The sequence below is a fragment of the Rissa tridactyla genome, chromosome 10 (genome assembly GCF_028500815.1).
Source record: "Rissa tridactyla isolate bRisTri1 chromosome 10, bRisTri1.patW.cur.20221130, whole genome shotgun sequence".
In the NCBI taxonomy this organism is placed as follows: Eukaryota; Metazoa; Chordata; class Aves; order Charadriiformes; family Laridae; genus Rissa; species Rissa tridactyla.
The window spans coordinates 19,797,329-19,818,218 of record NC_071475.1 but is presented as its reverse complement, the minus strand read 5'-3'; the positions used below and the strand labels follow the sequence as shown (position 1 = coordinate 19,818,218).

General features: G+C 54.7%; 1 protein-coding gene across 1 annotated transcript in view; it reads right to left on the bottom strand.

The window, feature by feature from the left end:
- Nucleotides 1-17,870, bottom strand: part of BSN (bassoon presynaptic cytomatrix protein) — a 101,490-nt gene extending 83,620 nt beyond the window's left edge. The window contains exon 1 of the mRNA XM_054216765.1: nucleotides 17,701-17,870. Within this exon, the coding sequence (XP_054072740.1) occupies nucleotides 17,701-17,870 (170 nt within the window). The remainder of the gene's footprint in view (nucleotides 1-17,700) is intronic.
- Between the last annotated feature and the right edge of the window lie 3,020 nt (nucleotides 17,871-20,890).

Sequence of the window (20,890 nt, the reverse complement as noted above, 5' to 3'; positions counted from 1 at the left end):
AACTTCAAAGCATTAAAATGTCTCGGGGATAAGTGAGGTGTCCAATATCCCTTCACCCTCAGCACCAGGGAAAATCTGTTTCCTCTGTGATAGCAGAAAACTACATGTAAAGTAGAAGACACTGCTCGATGGTGATGCATTTAGCTGCGTGGCGTAAGGGGAGCGGCACAGCCAGCGGCGGGGAGCCAGGAGGGCGCAGATGCAGAGCAGGAGCCCTGGCTCTGCCGTGCCTGCGGACACGCCGGCCCTGGGGTGAACGGGAAGCTGCTGGATTTCTGACCCAGCACCTGCATCTCTCCAGGGACTTAGGAAGTACCTGGAAGATATCATAGAATCATAGAATTGTCCAGGTTGGAAGGGACCTTAAAGATCATCTAGTTCCAACCCCCCTGCCCTGGGCAGGGACACCTCCCACTAGATCAGGTTGGTCAGAGCCCCGTCCAGCCTGGCCTTGAACACCTCCGGGGATGGGGCTTCCACCACCTCTCTGGGCAACCTGTTCCAGTGTCTCACCACCCTCATGGTGAAGAACTTCTTCCTAACGTCCAGTCTGAATCGACCCATCTCTAGTTTTAATCCACTCCCTCTAGTCCTACCATTACCCGACATCCTAAAAAGTCCCTCACCAGCAAGGAGGAACGGTAGCTCTTGCAGTGTATGGATGCAGGCGGTAGCTCAGTTTTGGACCATCGGAGGTGGTGAAGACCAGCCTTGAAGATCTTGGGCGGGGCTGGAAGGAGAAGAGGCAGTGGGCACCCCAGCCACTGGCCTCAAGGATACTGCTGAAGGGGAGGATGCTCAGCACATCTGCCCGACTGCAGGACTCATTAAGTACCCCCACGCTGAGCACAGCAAACTCCAGATTAATTCAGGTGAGGGCTGGGGGTGGCCATGCTCAGGGGATGCTGGGGGTGGCCACGCTCAGGGGATGCTGCAAGCTGGACAGTAAAGCGGGCTGCTGCTTGCAGAGCTCCTCTTTATTGCAGGACTTGGAAGGTCTGCAAGAAATGATGAAGAGCCCTGCCACCGAGACACGGCCCTGCCACCAACACCGGGGAGCACGTAGAGAAAGGGCGCCTTGAAATGGGGATAAATGTCCCCAGAAGTCACAGTGAGGTGCAGGCTGGAACCGCCTCTTGAAGCTGATTTCCACCTGTGGGTGGATGTTTGGCCTCCATATCCTTCCCGGGTCCAAGTGATTGCTGTAAGTCATTTATGCATGTTAAAAGTCATAATCTAGAAAGGGTCACGACAATCTTGAAAATACCGCGGGCACCAGAAAGGACAAGTCTGACGGGGAGAGCACCCCAGCTAAGGAGCAACCGCTCCCCTCTGCGCCCACCCGTCTTATAACCGCGCTCTAGCAATTAAATGGTAAAAGAGCTGATTGCCACAGTCACTTTTAACTAAAGGCCTTTGTCCCGGTAAAGCTAAGAGCAGGTATTACTGTCCTGTATTTATGAAATGCCAGCAAAGTCAAAAGATAAACCACGGCATGAAGCTGAGGAATTTTTATGGCACGTGGTTCATGAAAGCTTATCTTGCAAATCTACGATTATTCATAGAACATTCAAGAATTCAGCAGCTGGAAGAACAAGTTGAAAAACTGCAGAAGCAGCTCCAGACGGCGCAACAGCGATGCCGGCGTCAGGAAAGACAAATTGAGGAACTGAGCGAGATGGTTCAGTGACAGAAACAAAAAGACATACTGGCAGGGAAAGGCCGTGCGATTCTGCCCCAATGACTATTTAGAAGTTGTACGAGTACCTGCCTAGAAGCCATGAATATCCGTTTTCACTTTGCGAGGCCAAGAAATTTAGTTTAAAGAGCCTCAAGAGCCTCTCTGATTGTAATTGGCGGCAACACAGTATTTTGCTTAGGTTGTTAACTATTCCCTAAAGCAATGCAGGATAAAGCTACCTGCTCTCGACTTCGTCGCAAAGCGCCTGCTTTGAGGTGCCAAAACTGACGACAGCAACTTTCAGTGAGGGTGAGATTCAGCCTCAATCTACTGCGGGACTGGAAAAAAACCACACAAATACGCATGACTACTATAATTTTTAAAGTTTGTTAAAAAAGAAATTAAAAGCAGCAGGCGGAAGGGTAAGAAAGGGGAGTTTCCATGGCACCCGTTAGCACATTAAAGCCTCAAGCACAAGAAAGGGTTCAAGGCATGGCCATAAGAAGGCAATATAATGAAAGAGTGGAGCAAATAAGGCTACAGGAGTAAAAGGAAATCCTTCAAAAAGTAAAAATTGTATCTAGACGAGGAAAAAACAAAACCCCCTAAATCTTTGGCAAATTAAATTTAAAAACCTAATAAAGCATGCAAAAACAAAAAGAAAAAAAAAAAAAAAGTCCTGCAAGGAACAACTCATAAATTGGGCCAGAAAAAAGATTTTCTAAAACTTTAGAAGTAGGAAATCTGCCAAAGAATCTGGGAAACTGAAAGAAGATTGAAATGCAACAGAAATATTTAAGGAATGCAAGACTGTTAAAGGAAAGATAAACGCGACACTTGCCATGCTGTTTGCTAAGGAGAAATTTATGAAGGTTCCCACACACCAGAACCATTTCATATACAGGATTAGTCTGAAAAACGGTCTCACTAGGAGAAATGTTAGCATAAAAAATCCAGAAAGAAAGAAGGAAGGGAAAAAAAAGAAGTAAAAGACGGTGAAATAAGGAGAAGCCTTCTTGTGGGTTAATAACTCATCCCGATTTAGAACGCCAAGGACAGAGGTAGATGGTCAGGTTTTCACAAGTAGAGTTACAGGACCCTGCCATGGGATAAATAAATGGGATATATTCATAAATGGCCTGGGAAGGAAGGAAATGAGGAGGGGGACAAGTCTGTTGAGCCATACAAATTTATTCAGAGTATTCAAAGCTAAAACTGAATGCAAAGAGCTTTAGAAGGCTCTCCTGAAATGGATGTCTTGAAACGCCGGGGCAGGTGAAATCCAAGGTCAAGAAATGCAGAGTAATGAACAGAAGGTAAGACAACCATAGCCACACGTACTGATGGGCCCTAAATGAGATATTGCTGCTCTGCAAAGAGTTCCTCAAGCCAGTTTGGACAGTTCTCAGAAAACGTCAATTTAAAGCTCATCAACAAATATAGAACGATCTACAGAAAAATAGACAATTAAGTTATTTTGGGAAAAATGCATTCTGGAAAGCGATTCAAAGAGAAGAGCAGAGGCAGCCCGTTCCCTTGACTTGCTTCTGGCTTTCCCCCTGCCCTGCTAGAAAAGGTCTGGTTTTGCAACGCTCCCTTTGGAGTTTTCGGCTTGATTCAGTCGGGGAGCAGGAGGGATTTCTGCGGCTGTTGGCCCATTGTGGGTAAGTGCTCCAACGCCGAGAGTGGTTTTGCTGTTGAATGGTAAAAAGGGATAAATCTCTGGGGTATGGCTCCACCAGGACAGCGTCCACAGTCCTGTCCCCACCACCCACGGGTCCCCATGCTTCTACGAACCCCCTGGCAGCAAGAAGTTTGCCTTTGACCATTAAGAAGCTGGGAAGACAGCAGGGCCCTTTTTTTGGATGAGTTCCACCCATGCTCCAAAATTAAAAGCTGATGCAAAAAAATGTATCATTATCCATCTCCGTGACAGCTTGAGTCAACCGAACTCAGCCCGGAACGAGGAACAACACTCATTCCAGGCATAAAAAATAGGAAGATCCATCAGAAAGAGTAGTGCTGTTAAAAAAGAGGTGGTAATGACATACCAGAAAGAAACTGGCTTGTATTTTTAGAAAAAGGAAAGAAAAACCCAGTTAAAACAGCAATTTCCAGGAGAGGCAGTCAGAGTACCATACTGCGGAGAGACACACGGCTCCTGGTGAACGCAGCGAGTGGCAACCGAAAAATCCTGACTTTGCACCCCTATTTGTTTGAGCCTGGGCTAATGGAACATGAGACCTAATATATTTCTTTTTTGCATCTGTGAAAAATTGCAGCATTTTTATCCATCCCGCAATTGTGTCTTTGCACCTCACAGCATTTTGGCCATCTCATACTTGTCCCTCCAACTCTTCCTCAGGCCATTTAGGTCCTTAATTATCTTTTTTTCTTGCCTCAGGTTACATCTAAGGTGTGGAAGAGTAATCAAGAGAAGATCGTTTGGGCAGGGGCTGAGGAAACAGGGATCAACTCATGTCCTCCCCGAAGGCCTCCAAGTACTGTGCACGTAGAGGGGTACACGGTAAAATGGATGCGCCCGCGCTCCCCTGCAAGGAGGAGACATTCCTGTCCAACGTGGCCAAACACCCTTGGGTGAAAACTTCACACCAAGTTGTGGCTGTCAGGAACACTTCTCAGCCGCAGACGTTTCTCCATCCCGGACGTTCTCCACACCGCCACACGCGGTCCAACAATGTCCATTATTGAAGACAAGACGGTGGTTGCAAGTGCCTGCTGGGGCCGCAGCCCTGGTGCTGCCAGCCAACTGCCTTGTGCAGGGTGGGGTGAATAGAGCTGCTTGTGTGTCTTTCTGGCTTTTGGAGATTCGAACTGGAAGCTCAAATGCCAAGAGCAAACCAAACTCACAATTAACAAACATTTTTGTGTGTAAAACGGGTCACTCGCAACAGGAAAGAAAAAGCTAACCCAAAATATAATGCATTCCCAATGCCGTCAGAGACACCATTAACTTCAGTGTTTCAAGCTGTTCAGTTTAAACATACTTTTGAAATAGGAGTCTGAAATTCCCCTGCCAAATTCTTTATAGGATCAAAGGAAAACACTTCTCCCGCGTCTGCAGTTCTTTGAGGTGCTTTGTCCCTGCATGCATTTCCCTGCCGTGCATACCTCAGACCAGAACATTTGTCCCCAAAGAGACTGACGCAGCTGCATATTTGATGTATCTGTCCTCGTGGTCCCATCAAAAGGCTGAACTTAGCAGAAATGGAAGCAGGTAAAATTTAAGGCTGACAAGTTTACTTGATAAGCGAACCGGATTTTAGACATGTTGGTAAGTAAAAGGCACTTTATTACTACCCAAAGCAGCTAGTTGATTTTGTTTGCACGTCTCAAAGAAAAAGAAGGATGTGATAATTTGTTCATTCAGAGTGTTTGGAACTGTATTTTTAGTTAACAATAGGTGGAAATTAAGTTGGTAATTACTGACATGATTGGATGAAACTTGAGTTGTGTGGCCAACAGGAATCGTATCCTAACCCATTAACCGAGGCAGCTAGGAGTTACTTCAAGATAAGAAAGGCAGATAAAATAAAGTACGAAAGGGATGCTTAAGGAGATACTTCTTTACATTTTTTCCCCAGAGTGATGTTTCTGGATGCCTTATTTTTGCCAGGTTAAGGTAAGCCACGGCCTATAACGTAGTAACACGGACCATCTCTTCCACTCAAACAAGAACTCATGTTCTGTCATAATTTTAGTGTAGCCAGTCCAAACCCAGCCTAATAAAGCGGTAAACGGGCTCTACCCGCTCTGACAATCACCGCCGCAGAACGCTCAAAGGACAGCAAAGGACCGAGGACCACGTGCCCCCTCTGCTGCTCTTCTGCCGCTGGGCCCTGGGCGGTAGGATCTCACCCGGAGGGAGGAGGGCAGGCTGGGGATGCACTCGCAGGACCAGCAGACTCAAAGATCTCCACTCTATATAGAAATGGAAACAACCTGTCTTTTCCTCGCCTGCTTCCCAGCTATGGGATTCCCAAGCAAAACATCCACAACAACTTGCAGACAGCAGGGGAAAAGGAGAAGGCTTGGAAATTTCCACTCCTTGGGACTACAAAGGGAGAGTTGGGGCAGATGCTGAGCAGCACTGACCGATTTACAGCCATGTAAGCAGCATCCAGCATCGCCTCCTCACGTACGCCGGCGTCAGGAGTATTTATGGAAAGCTACCGATGCCGCCTGGCCCCGACACAATGTGCTCCGGCACTATCTGCTGCAGACATCTCGCAAATTCATATCGGAGCAGACGCAGCCCAGGGATGTGTTTTGGGAGCAGCCTGGCAACGGTTTCCTCACCCTCCTGAGAGCCATTCCAAGCAGGAGATGAAAGTGGAGAAGGTCCACAAGGGCAGCAGCCCAAAGGATGGCTACCAAAACCTGTCCACTCCTTGCCCAGGTGACCGTGCAGTTTTCGTATTGATAGCACTCCTGCTCCACCAAGAAACCTTGCTGTGAACGGGTTAAAATAAACCCAGAACATGGTGGCTTACCATCAGTGGGCAGAAGATGCAATTCAGGGGCGAAAGTAGGAAAGATCTACGTCAAGGACAACACGTGGTTCGCCGCGTCCTATTGCTGGTCCTACAAGGTCTACATGAATGGGTCCCAAACTTGGAGCCCCGCAACGAGTCCCAAACTTGGAGTCAATAACACAACAGAAGTCACTGTAGACAAGCTAATGAAAAAGCATATTGCAAAATTAAAATGAAAAAAAAAAAAGAAGCAACCTGTAGACTTGGAGGTTATTGCCAAGCGCAATGAGAAGGGCTGTGACCACCTTCAACCCAGCTTGGCCAGGGCAACGTGTGCCCAACTGCGGTGCAGACGTGCCTTGAAAGGCTTCAACCATCAGCATTTACTCTGGCAGTTAACTGGGAGTTTAGCGTTTAAAAAAAGAAAGAAAGAAAGAAAAAACCCAACCAAACAACAATTTGTCTCCCTAAGAAGATTAATAGGTGCATTTAAAGAAATCAGTCTGTAGGCTTAATGAGAAAGAGGCAGCAAAATCCTAAATGTGAGACCTCCTACAGTTTTTCAGTCCAGCTGTACAATCAAATAATAGTTTATGTAACTAGGAGTGGAACAAAATAAATTAAAAGTAATTTCATGTTTCATCAAAGGAAAAAATACAGTTTGGAGTCAACGTGGAAAAAGATCTAGTTCAGCGCTGCGTTTTCCCCAAGCCTTTCGTGAGCTTCGTATTATCAGCTGATTTGTTTTTTGTCAAAAGAGGAAGGCAAATTACCAACTCCCTTAAGAACTTATTATACGTTTCCAGATTTCAACTATTCCTATTTTATAACTCGTAACTTCACATATCTGTAACCGAAATGTTTTCTTTAGCAGATGAAAGAAAAAAAAAAAAAACCAAAAAAGCCCCACACTGTTTTTCCCCGGCTGCAATCTGTTTTTTCTGGTTTAAAAAAAAAAAAAAAAAAAAAAAGTGGTTAACAGCTACAACATGTCAATCTTGGAAAGTAATTCCCACATACAGTTTCATCCTTTCGCAGACATTAAATATGGCAAAATCTCTTCACACTCCTCACGTCTAGACTGATGAAGGAGGGACGCAAGCCACCAACAGACCCTTTCTGATACTGGGGAACCCACGGCGGACCCAGTTGGGTCTCACGCGGGCTTGTAAGAGGGGCTGGACCTCTTTGAATCCATTTAATAGCTAAAAAAGACATGTCTAACATTGACTTCACACCCGCGTACAACTTCCAAGGACATGGCACGCTGAGAAGGAGCGCCCTGAGACCATGTCAGGAGAGGTCACATACCCCAAGCATCTCCTAACAGAGCTCAAAATCCATAAATAAAGTCAAATTCCAAAATAAACACCGTATTCACAAGGCTACAATCCTCAGGAGAGCACCAGTCCTGCAAATGGATGTCCACTGGAGCCAGGCTCTCAGCTCAGCGTCAGCCTCATGTCCCTCTTGGGAACTGGAGAAACCTGTCAGCCCCCGTTGCCGGGTAAGACTCAAAACAGGCTAAAAAGGCAATATTCTACTGGCAGGGAAGGAAAAAAAAAAAGGAAAAAAGGTTCAGAGGCTGCTCTCAGTTATTGACTTCTGGCCTCTGAAAGTTTCCCTACCCCGTGACACCTACGCAGACGTCTGAGCCTGCGGCACCCTGGCCCGGGTGGAGGAGGGCATGCCGACCGCCAGCAGGCCGGCTGGAACACTGAATTTTGTCACATCTGCGCCAAGAGACATTTTGGTCCAAGGTGATTTTTTTTTCCCCCCCCGTGGCCTTCAGAGGAGCTGTCAAACCCTCCACTGAAAGCTATTCAGCCTGCGAAACTGCTTTGTCATGTCTGAGAAACCGTGGTCCCCGGCAGGTCCCGGAGCCAAGTGAAGAACGGTTAGTCATACCTGCTCCGAGAAACTCAAAATTCAGCAACATTTCTCAAGCAGCCCGGATGCATTTTCCCTTTGAGTATCTGCTTGCTCTAGATTTGAGTTATAGCTGTCAAAAAAGGGGGAAACCCTCTGAGAAGAGGGCAGGAGATGCTCTTCTTGTGGCAGCAGAGGTTCAGGTGACTGCAGGTGGGACAGGCACCAAGCCACAGGCGGGAGATGGCACCTGGGACCTCCCATGGGGTTCAGAAACCGCAGGACATCCTGGGCAGAAGTCACGGCACAGCACAGAAGCCTGCTCGCAGAGAATAAAAAAACACTGAGAAACACTGGGATGGCCTCGGCGGTCTTCAGGGAGGAGAGAAAGAGGTTCTCGTGGGCCAGAGGAGCCTGTGCAGAACTTGCTGCAACTCGGGAAGTCACTGCGTAACCACGATGCGGTGAGAAACATTGGTGTCCATACCCTTCCTTACCTCCTGTACCACCTACTGCCTGGCTGCGAACGTGGAGGAGAGGGGCATGGCGGACAAGGGTAGGACCATCACATCATCTCCAAAGGCTCAGCTTGGAGTCCTGACCCACGTGCCAAGGGCTGCCCCCACTGCATCCCGGCCACACAACGTGCCCCGTCGTCTGGCTGCAGAACCAGAAATGAGTGACCGTGGCAGCCATCATCGCTCCCCACTGCGAAACCGCCTGGCCAGGATGGCCCAGGTCCAAGGCTGGAAGGTGTCGTTATCCCTCGGGAAAGACACACGGAAGTTAAACCACATCTGCATGTCTCCGGCACGTGGACTAGTGCAGGCAAATCAAAGCTACCTTTTGGCTTTGCAATGCAGAGCGTCTCATTTAAGATCTTAGTCGTTACGTTGTTAGTGGGACTATACGATGGGGTGTCTAATCGTGTCCACTAGCGGGTAGTGGCCCAGAGGCCTCCTCTGGTCCTGTGCTCCTACCTTTGCCCACCGGTACCTTACACCCACGTTACAGTCACTTGGCTCTTGGACAACTGAGCCCATCATGAGCAAGCGCTGATGGTCTCTGAGTGGAGACGTTCATCTTGGTTGCCCTGGGATAAAGGCTCTTCCTATCCTCAGGAAGTGAGAGGAGGAGAAGGGCAGGCTGCTGAGGTGACCCGTGAGCACTGGGTTTTCCAGAAGGACTGCTGCTGCTGCAGGGGACACTAAGGACAGGGACAGGAAAAAGGTGTGGGGACAGACTGGGCAGGAGAGAGGTTTTTTTGTTGTTGCTCTTCTTAGAAGATGCCTAATACACTTCACTGCATTAAATATACACGCGTTTTTCTTCTACAGACAATGACCTAGAAACACACGTAAATCATTTTTGACAAAAGAGAATGCACCAAACTATTTAATCACATCTTCAGGGGGAATAAAGCCAGTATGAACAGCTAATCTGCTGCACGTCACAGAAACTATCGTTTTGGGCTGAGGGAGGCTGTATATTTTAGGAGGTGAATCTTTTATTTAAGCCTTGTGTGATCATATATCCCATCGCACCCTCCGGTAAATGGCTTCCAGACTTACTTGTGCTCACTGTTTATGTACATTTCATTGCCATTTGGCTAAGTTGGGCCTCTAAACTCCAGATTTGGTTTTGCCTTTGTTAGCCATTGTAACGATCTCTACCACGCAGCGCCAGAAGCCAGGTTGGATGTCAATCCACCACTTCTCATCTCAAGCCAAACCATGACACTTTAAAAAAAAAAAAAAGGAGAAAACAAACCAAAATAAAAATCACACTCAGACACGGCTTTTGGTGGATCTCGGTGGACGGTGTTCCTCTGCCTCCTCCTCCTCTGAGCGAGGAGCTCAGCACAGGCAGGGAGCTGCTGCCTCCTGCCCCACCAACACACTGCCCCCAGTCTGATAATGGGGCTGGGGTCTACCTTTGATATCAAACACGCAGCAGTCAGCTATAAAGAGGCCAAGGGTCAGCTAGATACCATCATCGGCGCTGTTGAGTCATCTTTGATATTAAATATGAGCAGAGTACGGGAGAGGAGGCCCCCAGGAACGCGCTTTCCACCCTCCCAGTAAAGCACAGGCCAGCGTTAATAGGATGCAATGATCCCACTCCCTCTCGTAGGCTCCTAAATAGCTCCTTGGAGGAGCTGGGTGTTCTCAGCGAGGAGCCAGCTCCCTGTATTTATAAAAACTTTGCAGCATCGGTGCCCTGAGAAGCGGTACGGCGTGCCCAGCGATGACTGACAGGCTGCACAGCAGCGCTTCGGGGTCACGCCGCAGCTCGGCACCTCCAGGCACTAAAAAAGACCAAAAAAAACCTGCTCATAAGAACAGTCGTGCCCATGGATTGATGCAAAAATAACAAATCTGTCATTCAAACAGACGTTTGAAAACACGGCGATGGCTCAACAGCGACGATCTCAATCTCAAGAAAATACGTGCAACACATAGCAGTTTACGATGTGTGGGACCGGGATGACCATCAGCACTTGCTGTCACTCACCAGCCCAAAAAAAACCCGAGCAGCACCCAGGAGCAGCGGCGCCCATCAGCGAAGACAACGCGATAATCTCATTTCCATGTTTAGCCAAAAACCAGAGCGCCATTGCTGTGGAGCCCCTTTCACCCTACCGAGCTGCCTGGTTTCTGGAAACGCTGTTTGCAGCCCCGCTGCCCATCGCAGCCTCGCAAAGGTGCATCTCCTGCGCTGGGAAACAATCACAGAATGGTTTGGGTTGGAAGGGACCTTAAAGACCATCTAGTTCCAAGCCCCCCGCCCTGGGCAGGGACACCTCCCACTAGACCAAGTTGCTCAGAGTCCCATCCAGCCCGGCCTTGAACACCTCCAGGGATGGGGCAGCCACAACCTCCCTGGGCAACCTGTTCCACCGCCTCACCACCCTCACAGGAGAGGAATTCTTCCTAATATCCAACCTGAATCTCCCCTCTTTCAGTTTGAAACCCTTACCCCTCGTCCTGTCATTACACCCCCTGATCCAGAGTCCCTCCCCAGCTTTCCTTTAGGCCCCCTTCAGGTACTGGAAGGCTGCCATAAGGTCTCCACGGAGCCTTCTCTTCTCCAGGCTGAACACCCCCAACTCTCTCAGTCTGTCCTCATAGCAGAGGTGCTCCAGCCCTCTGATCATCTTCGTGGCCCTCCGCTGGACCCGCTCCAACAGGTCCATGTCCTTCTTGTGCTGAGGACTCTAGAGGGGCACGCAGTGCTCCAGGGGGGGTCTCACCAGAGCAGAGTAGAGGGGCTGAATCCCCTCCCTCCACCTGCTGGCCACGCTGCTTTTCATGCAGCCCAGGATGCAGTTGGCTGATATTGCAACAGGATTCCTGGAAAGACACCCTCAGCTGATGGAGTGCCATTGTGCCCGTCATGCCAGGGGAAACCAGCGAAGAGGCAGCAGAGAGAGGCAGGGTTTGCAGCAGGCAGGCTGCTCTGGTCTGCCAGGGAGGCATCCAGACACACAGCGAGTGTTCCTCAAACTGGAATGTGCCACGGCACTCAGCACCTATTTGTGCTGAATTGGCAACGTGATGGGAAGCATCGAAACGGGCTCAGTTCACGGGGCAGAAAAAAGAAACGGCTTTGTTCAGGCACCTTGGAGAAGCAGGAGCCAGCCCGTCGCGCCAGCCGGCAGGACCCGCGGTGCGGAGGGACCCACCGGTCCCAAGGGACGCGGTCCCTCCAGCTGTGGCACCGCTGAGCATCAGCAGAAGAGGTTGACCACCAGCACTCGGGATTTTTGGGGCACAGAAAGCATCCCTGCCATAGCTGCAACCTGCCCAAGAAGGAGCCAGAGAGTCCTCCCACTCCTCAACAGGGCAAAGGAAATCAACCCTTCCAAACTCTTCCACGTTTTGCTTCCCGTGAGCAGAAGCGGACGGCACAGGTACAGCCCAGCAGCCCCCTCGCACAGCGAGAAGGCGAAGGACCGCGCCGTCAGCGCAACACCCAGCTTGGTTCCAGCAGCGAGAAACCCCAACCCGTGAAGCGGATTGCAAATCTGTGTGTTTGTTTTGGAAATAAAGGCATTAATATTTGATGCCAAACGTTTGGAATATTGATGAGCACATTCACGGAAGAGGTTTTGGAGTTACTTAAGCACCCAGAATCACGCCGTCTAAATTCAGTGGCCTAATGGCTGCTGTCAGAGCCATCAAAAGCATGTAAAACACCGCTTGCTGGAGGGAAGACGCGTGGCAGCTGACACTGCCTGCCCATCACGGGAGAGGAAGACGAAGCGAAGCCCGGTGGGACATTTAACACAGCAAATATTTTGACTCGATCCATCAAGTAAGCCGTTTTCCACTCCTCCTTTTACCTTTTATTTTGCTCACACGAGGTTTGCGAGCTTGAAGCGCTGCGCACCCGTTCTTCCCCTCCTCGCTTAAAGCCAGCCTCGGCTCCCTCCTGACCCTCCAAAGGCCTTCGAGCAAATAAACCAGGACGTCCTGAGGGCGGGCGCGGGGCAGGCTCTTCCGGAGTGCCAGCCCCCGCTCCAGCAAAAGGCCAGGCAAAAGCTATTTTAATATTTGTGGAAAAAGTTTTCCAGCGACACCCATGACGGTGACGTCTCCGCACGGTCCCGCTCGGGGCTCCGTCTCACTGGGGACAAGCGGCACACGGAACCAGAGAGGGAGCCGGATTTCTCCGCACCCGCGGGCCCTGTCTGTAGGCACGTTTTCCGCCACACGGTCTCAGCTGACGGCCTTATTTCTAGCACAGTCGTATGAAAATAGACATCGACTGCTTGTTTCTGCAAGCTTGTGAAAAAAACGGAGAAACTCGATTTTTTTTTCTTTTTTTTTTTTTTAAATTGCTTCTATGTATATACTTATTACCTATTACCGCTATGGTGCTCCCGGCAGGAAAACAAGCCAATGCCCAGCAAATGCAAGTGAGCTACCAAAAGGGCAGAACGGAGCATCCGAACTACGCTAAGGCTTTTTCCAAACTTGAGCTCTTTCCTCTAATTTGGAGGAGTGCTCCTCTCAGTGCTCTTTCTGCCACGCGCTTTCCTGCCACCCAATTCTTCCGACTGCCGACCGCTAAATGCTAATTTAGCTTCCGACCGCCCGATGCTAAACCTATACAGCCAGGTGAACGGGACCGACGCTCGACTCGCCGTTCCAAGCCAAGCCAGGACTTTGGGGGACTGCTCGCGGCACAGGCGGGAGGCGGATGGAAACTTCCCTTCTTGGCCGCCTCAAGACCTTCAGCTCGCAGCCTGCCTCCCTGGAGACTTGAGAAATTCTGGGGTATTGAGTAAAGTGGCTTCTTTGTCATGGAAAGCAAAGGTCTCCCGAAGGTCTCGGCCACGGGAGGAAGCTTCCTCCCAACCTCGGAGCCCAGCGGCCAGCCCGGCTGTTTGCAACACGCGTCTCCCAGGCTCCGGAGGAACGGCCGTGCTAAAAGCACCGCCACCGCCGCCAACGGCCCCAGTATTGGTGGCCGGTCCTCAACGCTTCCCAGGAGACCGACCCTCTTCCCTTCTCCCTTCCTTCAGCCTTAGCTCACGCATCCAGGCATCAAAAAAAGTCCTTTACAAGCTCCACAGTGGAGCAGGAGACAGACGGGAAACCTGAATGAAGCGGGCATAACTCAGGCGCAGGCAAATATGGTGGGAAACAGCAATAAAGTCTCTCTTCAGGATACCACGAAAAACAGCCACCTAAAGCGCCGTGCCCCAAGCTACGTTTCTAAACTAGGGCTCGCCCCCGCTCCGCCATCCGGCCCCTTTCCGTCAGTCCCTTGGGCTGCACCACAAAACGCGCTTGTCCCTTCTGCTCCTTGGAGGCGCCACCCAGGACTCCACCGCCGGGCAGCTGGGAAGTTTCCAGTCCAAATGCATCCCCGACCAATTTGCGTTCCTTTGATCCCAGGGGCTAATAACGCTCTGTCTTTTCATCTCCTCTCAGGCACGAGAGGCTCCGTTTGTGCGGGCGGACACAGAGCAGCCCTTCCCTCCCTCCTCCGACAGCATCCCCTCGCCGAGCACCGGAGCCGGGCACAGCGGCCCTCGGTGAGACTTCAGCCTCGCACAGGGGTTAAGGTCTTCTCATCTGCCTGGTGCCATCCCGCACCGCGTTTGCCTTTTCCAGAGCCGCCCCCCGCTGAGCGGAGCCAAACCGTCTCACCGCCCGGCACCGCACGTGGCATCCTCCCTCCATCCTCCGGCACCGCCGCCCCAAGCCCGCCAGTGGGAAATCAGTTTATAAATCGTGGTAGGTGTGCTCCAAGGCGCCTTCCAGCTCACACCACGGGGTGACTCCGTGCTGCAACCCGCTGCGCAGGCGTCACTTCTGTCGGACGTTTCCTGCTCTCGGAAGCCCCTCCATAGCGCCGGCGCAGCTTCTTGAAAACCATTCTTACGGATTTCGAAGCAAGAGCCCGAAAGCCAGCGCCCCACATGAAAGGTGTTCAGGCTGTTGCCTTGTACGACACAAAGCAAGTGGTGAAAAATCGCACAGAAAAGTAACTACACTACTGGGGTTTCCGTTGCAAACCTTACGGATTTGGGTTACTTCATTCAGAGGGGGAAAAAAAATAAATAAACAATTGCCCAGATATTGAGAGAAATTCCCTTTCCTCTCCCTTGTCACTTGGGATTTCTGGAGCGGTACTTTTGCCCCGCGCACCCGCTGCTGGGTCAGCACAAGCCGTGCTTTGCCAAACCTGCTCTATCTTATGTGCCCGCTCCTGCATCCCATGGAGATGATTTTCGTCTCCGAGGCCTGCCTTTTTCCTTCGTTTCCTCTTTCTTACCTTGAATTAAAATCCCTCAACGTTATCTCAGCTCCCCACACCCTTCCCCCACGCCGTTTTTAAACACCGGTAGAGATCAGCGCCGTTCCCATCCCACCGCCGCTCTGCAGCAGCCTCCGCCGCCAGCCCGCAGAGCCCCGCACGGCCCACCTCTTTAATTGCGTTAATTAATTGGAAGGGAGGGCAGCTCCCCGGCGGCGGCTCCCCAGCAGGGCTTGGGCACGGGCAGCAGCATCAACCCGGCGTTTCTGGCAGGAGAGGCGCGAGGAGGGCAGGGCCGTGCTCCTCCACCCCGCCGGCCCCACCGTCTCCAGGATCCCCAAATCCCCCGGGACCTCCATCCCTGGCACCCAACAGGAAAACGAAGACCCGGAAAAGCAGCGCTGAAAACGGAGAGAGCGGGCAGATGTGCACGGCTCCCTCGGCTGATCTCGTTACGCCGGCCTAAATAGCCATGTGGGTATTTAATTTTAAATCGTTACGAGCAGCCTGTGAACAAGTTGTGGCCGTCAGAGCCCGAAGCAGAGGGGCCGGTGACTCTGTAGCAAGGGGAAGGGGAAAAACATACAGGAGAAGGGGCACGGTTTTGCTCGGGGGTATTTTTTTTCACGCTCCCAGTGTAAAAGCTAAAAGAGGTTTCACAAAGAAGAGCCTGCCCGCAGCTCGGCCGCCCCGGAGCATCCCTGAATCCCGCGTGGATGGTAACATGCAGCCTTGCGAGCAGGGACGGGCTGGGAGCAAGCGGGAAGCACCGCAGCCGCCCGCCCGCGCTCCCGCTTGCATTCTCCCCGTTTGGAGCGACGCGACCGGCAAACGTAAGCCAGGCTCATCGTGGCACCGGGCGAGGCTGAGAGCCCGAAACGCCACCGCCGCCGCGGCCACGCGCCGCCGAGTCCCCCCGCATCCCACCCTGCAACTTTCTGCCGCCTCCCATTTATTTTTCCAGACGGGATGATATTTTGAGATGGGCTGTGGGGGGGTTGTTTTGGGGTTGTTTTTTTTTTTTAAAGGCATAGCTCCAATCCCACGCCCGTGCCCACTCCCGAAGCATCTCCCTCCCAGCTGGCTCTTCCTCGTGGAGGGAGAGTGGCTCGGCGCGGTTCCCGGCGAGGTTTTGTACCAACGACGGTGTCTCCTGGCAGGGCTGCACGTCCCTCCTCTTACATAACGGCCCTTTCCCTTCGGAGCCGGCTCCGGTCGCGATGGCCGTGTTTGGGGATGGCCGTGTTTGGGGATTGCCGCCTTCGGGGTGGCCGCGTTTGGGGATGGCCGCGTTTGGGGTGGCCACGTTCGGGGTGGCCGCATTCAGGGGTGGTCGCATTAGGGTTGCTCACGCTCCCCGGCGCTGCCACCCGCATGTCACCAGGCACCGTTCCCTCACCCTGACTGGACTCCCCCCCCACCAAGCCCGATCCCCGGCTGGCCACCTGCCATTTGTCACATCCCTGCAAACCCAGAGCCCTGCTCGCCCTCCCCTGTGCCTTCCCTTTTTCCTCCGGGCTGCACCCCAAAATCCCCTCCAAGCCCTGGGTGGTGCTCGCCACCCCATCCTCATCCAGGACTCCCCCTCCTCCTGCGTGGCGTGGACCCCCCAACCCCAAATCACATCCCCCTACCCCCGTCCCCGAACCCCTGTGGCCACCCCAGCCCTCGCTGCTGGATCTCTCCTCACCGGGCAGCACCCACCTTCCTCCTGCCCCCCCCTCCCCCCAAATCACCGCACTCCTCACCCAGGACATGCCGTCCCTGCGCCGCGCCCTCCCAGTGGTGGGCACCCCTCTCTCATGCGTCTGCCCGCACCCCCCCGCACCTCCTGCCCCCCACCCCGCCGCACCCCAACCTATTCCCTGTGCCCCACTGACCACCGCACACGCCCCAAAACCCCCACGCACCCGCATCCCACGTACCTGCATCTGCCTGGAGCCCATGTACCCGCACCCCACACACCTGCACCCCACGCACCCACACCCCACGTACCTCCACCCCACATACTCGCACACTACATACCCGCACCACACGCACCCATATCTGTCTGAACCCCACGCACCCGCACCCCACGCACCCGCATCTGTCCACACCCCACACCCCCACAACCCACGCACCTGTATCTGTCGGGACCCCACGCACGCACAGCCCATGCACCCGCATCTGCACACACCCCACGGACCTGCACCCCACACACCCTCCACTGCCTGGACCCCACACACCCGCAAACCACTTACCTGCACCCCACGGACCCACATCTGCTTGGACCTGGACCCCACGCACCTGCACCCACGTACCTGCACCCCACACACCCGCACCCCGTGCACCCACACCCACATACCTGCACCCCACGCACCTGCATCTGCCCACACCCTAAGGATCTGCACCCCACGGACCTGCACCTGCCTGGACCTCCCACACCCTCATCCCACGTACCTGCACCCCACACACCTGCGTCTGCCTGGACCCCACGCACCCGCGCCCCCGGACACGCACCTGCCTGCACCCCACGGACCTGCACCCCATGCACCCGCATCTGCCCACACCCCACGGACCCGCACCCCACGGACCCACACCTGCCTGGACCCCACGGATGTGCACCCACGGACCTGCACCTGCCCACAACCCACGGACCTGCACCCCACGGACCCGCACCTGCCCGGACTCCCCACACCCTCATCCCACGGACCTGCACCCCACGCACCCGCATCTGCCCACACCCCACGCACCCACATACCCGCACCCCACGGACCCGCACCTGCCTGGACGCCCCACACCGGCACCCACACACCCGCACCCCACCGCCCGGCCGCCCCGCACCCCGCGGACCCCGCGCCGCAGCCCCCGCCCCGCGCCCCCCCCGCGCCCCCGCGCGCTGACCTGGGCCCGGCCGCGCTGCCCGGGAGCTGTCCGCCGCCGCCCGGTGCTGAAGGCGGCTTGGCGGCGACGGCGGCGCCGGCGGCGGGCGGCGGCGGGGCCCCGGCGGCGGCGGCGGCGGGCGGCAGCTGCCCGTCGTCGCCGCCGCCCTCCAGGCTGGCCTCGTTGCCCATGGCGGGCCGGGCGGGACCGCTCCCCTCAGCGCAGCGCCGCCTCCGCCGCCATCAGCCCCGCGCCGCCATCGCCGCCGGCCCCCGCCGCCCTGCGCATGCGCCGCCCGCGCGCCCGCCCGCGCCGCGGGCACGCGCGCCGCCCGGCCAATCGCCGCCCGCCTCTTCCCCCCCCACCTTCCACCCGCCGGCACGTGCCCCCCGCCCCGCGGGCGGGCGCCAGGGCGGCCAATGGCGGCGCGAGGCGGTGGCGGGCGCGCGGGAGCGCCCCGCCCCTCCCGGCCAGCCAGCCAATCGGCTCTCGGCGGCGCCCGCGCCCGCCAGGCGGCGCCCCGCCAGCTCACCGCCTGGCAGCCAATGAGCAGCCCCGCTCCCGTGAGGTCACACCCCGGCGCCCAATGAGCGCTCACTCCCGCAAGAGGTTACACCCTGACAGCCAATGAGCACCCCCTCGGCCATGAGGTCATGGGCTGCTGTGGGATGTCACACACTATCGGCCAATGAGCATCGCCCTCACCCATGAAGTCATGGGCTGCTCCAGCACGTCACACTGTGCCAGCCAATCCGCTCTCCGTTCCCTTGGGAGGTCACAGTCTGACAGCCAATGAGCACTCTCCTCCACCATGAAGTCATGGACTGCCCCAGGATGTCACACCCTGTCAGCCACTGGGTGCTCCATGTCCTCGTGAGGTCATGGACCGCCTTGGGGTGTCACACCCTGACAGCCAATGAGCGTCCTGCTCCCTGTAAGGTCACAGGCAGCCCCGGATGTCACACACTACTGGCCAATGGGCACCCTGCTCCCTCATGAGGCCAGGGGTTGTCCCAGGAGGTCACTCACAGCCAGCCAATGAGCATGCAGCTCCCTGTGAGGTCACAGGCTCTGCAGTGGGGTCACCGGTGGCTCAGATGTGAGGTCACAGGCTCTGTGATGAGGTGACAGAGCCCTGAGCCACCAAGCCCCCAGTCCCCACCAAGGTCGCACGGCGCTCAGCCAGTCACCATCGCTGCGCTGCCATGATGTCACAGTGCCCAACCAATGGGCTCACGCGCTCTCCCCGATGCCCGGGCTCAGCCAGTGAGCACCCGGGGAGGTCACGGGAGCCCAGCCACCAGCACCCCCCTTCCCCACGAGGTCACAGGCCATGCCCTCTCTCCATGACGTCACAGTCCGCCTGATGATGTCAGAGAGCACTGGGGAGAGAGCGCCCAGCCCAGCCGGCGGCTCCCGCAATTCCCCTTCCCCCAGATCGCGCCCGTAGTTAATGAGCGGAGCCGATAATTAACGCCGCCGGCAAGAGCGGAGCGCGGCTCCCGCGGGGCCCTGCCCGGCCCGGGGCGGAGCCGCCGCCCCGAGGCCACCCCGATGGGCTCAGCCCCTCCGCCTCCCGCCGCCGCGCACAGAGCCCGCCCCGGCTGCCGGGCCCCGGCTGCCACCCCGCGGCCGCCGGCTCCGCTGCATCGGGCCCGGAGGAGGGACCTCCCCGAGAGCGTCCCCTGGGTCCCGGCCGCAGCAGGGACCGGGAGCTGCCCCCCCGCCCTCGCCCCCAGCGCCGGGGGGCGGGTAAGGGGAGGAGGGACGTTCGAGGAGCTGAAATCGGCACCGAGCAAGGGCTAAAAGGCTCCGGTTTGTGGCGGGGGCAAGGCATTAAGTGCAATAAACCAGAATAAAAACGCATCAGAAGCAACTTCCACAAGCAGCAAGTGCAGGGAAAGGAAGTGGGAATGGAGGAAAGGGCCAGAAAAATGGCCAGAGCAGAAAAAAAAAAAAACTGGTTTGGTTTAGGTTCGTTTCTTGGCTTTGGGGTTTTTTTTTTTTCCCCTCTTGGTTTCCCTTTTTTGTGGTTTTGGGTTTTTTTCTCCCAAACACAGACCACTCAAATCATCCAGCTTAAACTCGGCGGCCAGCAGCCGACAGTCCTGCCTCAAACCAGCCTTGGTGCCAAATCCCAGGAAAGCGGCTCAGGCCACGCCAGCTTGGGAGAGCGCGGGAGACGGCGGGAAACGGCGCCCAGGCAGGCAGCGGGCAGGGCCAACAGCGAGTGACACCAAAATGAAGCTCCTTTGCTCACCACAGAACTTTTGACCCCAGGATGAGTTTATTTCCAAATAGAGATCAGATTAAAGCAACGGGGTGGCTCGAGCAGAGGACAGGGGGGGCTCGAGCAGGCACAAATAGCTCCCCCTTCGTCTCTGACAGGTCCCCAAAGCAGGCCTAGAGCAGGAGACCCCCAAAAGCCCTTCTCCACCCCTCCACTGCAGGCTGAGATGGACTCTCCTCTCCAGCACCCCAACGCAGAAGCCCACGTCCCTCCGCAGCCACGTCCCCAGAGGTGTCCTGCCGCCTTCTTAGAAGGGTCTCCCCAAATGTGCTTCAGGCCAGAGAGATCTAGAGTAAATTCATCACTTTTTTTACACATGCAGGTACCTAACCTTGAAGAGCACACCATGCCAGGGGTCAGGAAAATGGTCCCTGTAGAGCCTCTCCAGGCTTCTCTGCTCTAAAATTAACTCTGCTTGATCAAGCCCCCCCTCTCTTCCCCCCAAGATTGTTTTCCATCCTTCTGAACCCTCTTTTCATGATCCTTTGGACTCTCCACCCCATTCCACACTGGTCAGCAGTCAGCCCCAAGTGATACAGGCAAGACACGGCTCATCTTCTGCAGGCATCAGGGGGCAAGGGTTTTAAACTAGAGCAGGGTGGGTTTAGATTAGACATTAGGAAGAAGTTCTGTACAACAAGGGTGGTGAGACACTGGAACAGGTTGCCCAGAGAGGTGGTGGAGGCCCCATCCCTGGAGCCATTCAAGGCCAGGCTTGATGAGGCTCTGAGCAACCTCATCTAGTTGAAGATGTCCCTGCTGAGTGCAGGGGGGTTGGACTAGATGGCCTTTAGAGGTCCCTTCCAACCCAGCCCAGTCTATGATTCTACGACTGGCCTCACCCGCTGCCCTGGGGATCGGCACCACTTTCATCACGGCTTCACCCCCCACAGCCCTTCCCTGCAGCAGAGACCCATCTCC